Source organism: Condylura cristata, unplaced genomic scaffold, assembly GCF_000260355.1.
Source record: "Condylura cristata isolate star-nosed mole 26May11 unplaced genomic scaffold, ConCri1.0 scaffold00042, whole genome shotgun sequence".
NCBI classification, from domain to species: Eukaryota; Metazoa; Chordata; class Mammalia; order Eulipotyphla; family Talpidae; genus Condylura; species Condylura cristata.
The window spans coordinates 6192579-6195557 of NW_004567143.1; the positions used below are offsets into that span (position 1 = coordinate 6192579).

Consider the following 2979-nt stretch of genomic DNA (forward strand, 5'->3'; position numbering starts at 1 on the left):
CCGCAGCAAGGCCGGGCGGCTGGCTCGGTGTCTGTGCCAAGCGACATCGGTCTAGTTTGCTGTGTGCACACGCTGCAGCCAGGCTGGGGCCAGCGGGGCCCTGGCGACCCACACCACAGGTCTGCACCGGGACCTCAGGGCCACGCCAGCCGCCCTTTCGAGGAGTGCGGTCGGTGGTCTCCAGTCACGAAGAAGCTCACCAAGGGCCTTCCCGGGGGCGCAGGGGGGAGAAGCTGCCAGGGCCGCCGCAGCGCGAGTCCACCCCCGCCCGGAGGGGGCCCCAGGGCGCGGCAGCCTCCTGCCTCCCGCTGCCCCCAGCGGTGGGCTCTGTCCATCTGCCCGTTCCCTCCCCACACTGTCTCTGGGGAGACCTCTCGCGCCCCGCACCTCGGGCCTGTACCCCAGTTCCGTGTGCACAAATAAATGCATCTTTAAAAGAAACGAGCACATTAAAGCAGAAGTCGGGCGCGCCAGCCTGGCTCTGGGCCCCCAGGGGGAGGTGCAGGCTGCTCAGCCGCAAGGGGAGCGCAGGGCAGCGGGGGCGGCCGGGGGCTGGGGGCCGGGGCAGGCTGGCCGGCGCCGCTCACCTCCCGCACTTTGGCGTGCACCGGGGACTGCCGCCGCAGGTAGATCCCGTGGAACATGAGGTCCTGCAGGCAGGTGCTCTCGATGGCCTGCAAGAACAGCAGAGAGAGGCGCGAGCGGCCAGGAGGCTGCCGGGGCCCCGCGCCCACACCCCGCCGGAGCCCCTCGGCGCTGACACACGGCCTGGACACGACGAAGCACCACTTGCTGACCGCAGGGCAGGTGACGCCAGAGGCTGTCCGAGGCCTGGGACCCCCAGCCACCCTGACTGGGATAACCGCAGCCCTTCCACAGCGTGACGTCCCACAAGTGCTCGGCCGGGCCCAGATTCGGTGCCAAGTGCAGCCTCGTCTCCCGGGCAGCCCGGGGAGGCGCGTGCGGGACGGAGCCGGGGTCTCTCCCAATGCCCTGCTTGCACCTGGGCGCGCACAGCGCTCCTCGGACCGCGGGAGCACGGGGCGGCAACCGCGCCCCACCACCCGGAAAGCCCGGCCTCCCTGGGCCTCCCGCACGAGCGCCAGGCCGGCCGTGGACGCCGGCACACCCGGCCGGGCCCGCCGAGCCCCAGGGGACACGCCACGGGCCGATGACAGGTGCTTTCAGGGTTTAAAAACAAAGAGGAGGAAGGGGCAGGGCACTGAGAGCCCAAGCAAAACAAGCAAACGCCCTGGAGCCTCCTGGGCGCGAGTCCGGAAGTGCCGCAGACGCCCCGACCGAGGCTGCAGCCACGGCACCCCGTGGGCCCAGGCAACAGCAGCAGTGCGCGGGCTGTGTCGCCGGCGCCTGGCACACTGGAGGCGGGATCCCAGCCTGCAATTTGCTTTAGGAGCTCGGAGGGAGGCAGGACACGAGAAGCACACATTGCGGGCACAGGCGTGGCACTAAATAACTTCCCAATCGTAAACTCCACTTTTAAACCGCTGCTGGGGAGGGAGACACTTTCTGTGCACAGGTCTCCCCCGCGGCGTCCCTCACAAAGCACGGGCAGTGTCTCCATCTCGGAAAGGCGTTTGTGGAAAACGAGACGGCGGCCAGGCCAGAGCACAAGGAGGGGAAACACCCCCAAGCGCGAGGCAAACGCGCTTCGTCGCCAGCGTCCGCGGGGCCTGGTCCTCGGGCCACTCCAGCTCTGTCCAGCCCGGCGCTGCCCAGAGGGACGAGGCAGGAGGGCAGGGAGGGAGGCCGAAGCCCCCTCTGGCTGAAGGCCTCAGGGCGGGGGACGCCGAGACCGGCTCTGAGGAAGACTCGGCGCCGACTCCTCCCAGCGGCGCCCAGGCGCCCACAGGCCCCGGCCAGGCTCACGCCACGGCCCCCAGGCTGCGCCAGAAGCAGGCGAGGGGGACGAGCCGCCTTAGTGATGTGTGGGTGCTGCCCGAATGGCCCACCCCCACACCTGTGTGCTCCCCAGAACCACTCCCGGCGCTCTGACCCCACCCCCACACCTCCTAGGCTGGGTCTTTCCTGCGTTTACGACACAGCTCAATTCGGGTTACACCCCACGCCACCGGAACCTCGCTCAGGCTGCACGTCCCGGGGCGCCCGGGCTGTGCTGGTTCCAGAACGTCCCTCACATCCCCGGCCCGGTCTAAGTGACGCTGTGACTACTGGCTTGTGAGGAGAGCGTGCTACTGCTGAAAGCCAACATGGAAAAGTGGGCAATTACCTCCAATATGTCCCCTGAAGCCTTTTTCCAAGCTCTGAAGTAGATTTCTGCGATGTGCCCCATCAGAGACCTACGAGGAGAAAGGCCGGGCTGTGCTCGGGCGCCGGCCCCGCCCGCTAGCCAGGGGCCCCGGACTGCACGACTTCCTGTGGATGCGAGCACGGCCGAGGCGGACCCTGGGTACGGACCGTTGGGATGTGAACGCCTCCCACCGTGGAGTCTGCACTCGCCAGCTACTGATCCCCTCCGGCACGGGAGCGGGTGGCACTGGGAGGGGACTTCGCAACCGGAGTCCAGAATCGGCTTTTTCAGCCCAAACGTCCCGCAACAGAGACAAAGGAGGCCGGGTCGAGGCAGCCCCGCTCCCGCCGAGGCGGCATCTCCAGGCTCGGGGCGGGCACCCTCTGTGCGGCTGCCCACAGCGCCGGGGCAGCGGCGACCCCGTGCAGGCCGAGGGTCAGCCCGCGACGGGCGCGCTGCTCAGAGGGGAGCACCGCTGCAGCCGGGGCTCCCGGAGGGGAAGCGGCCGGCGCCCGGCGCCTTCGGACTTACTTCTGCAGCCCCTGCAGCTGGTTCTTGATGGTGCCGTGGATCATCTTGATGAAATTTACATTCCAACTGAAGAGCGAGCTGAGAAACCTCCTCCCCTGTCAGTGCAGATGCAGGACGCAGTGAACGCGCCAGCCGGCACGAGCCGCCTCCGACACGGCTCGGGCGCCGCGCCACGTCCC

The 2979-nt window shown here is 68.7% G+C and overlaps 1 protein-coding gene across 1 annotated transcript in view; it reads right to left on the bottom strand.

The window, feature by feature from the left end:
* Nucleotides 1-2979, bottom strand: part of NCAPG2 (non-SMC condensin II complex, subunit G2) — a 39585-nt gene that overhangs the window by 33348 nt on the left and 3258 nt on the right. Inside the window, 3 exon segments of the mRNA XM_004695952.2 lie at nt 588-674; nt 2249-2318; nt 2801-2895. Coding sequence (XP_004696009.2) covers nt 588-674; nt 2249-2318; nt 2801-2895 — 252 coding nt within the window.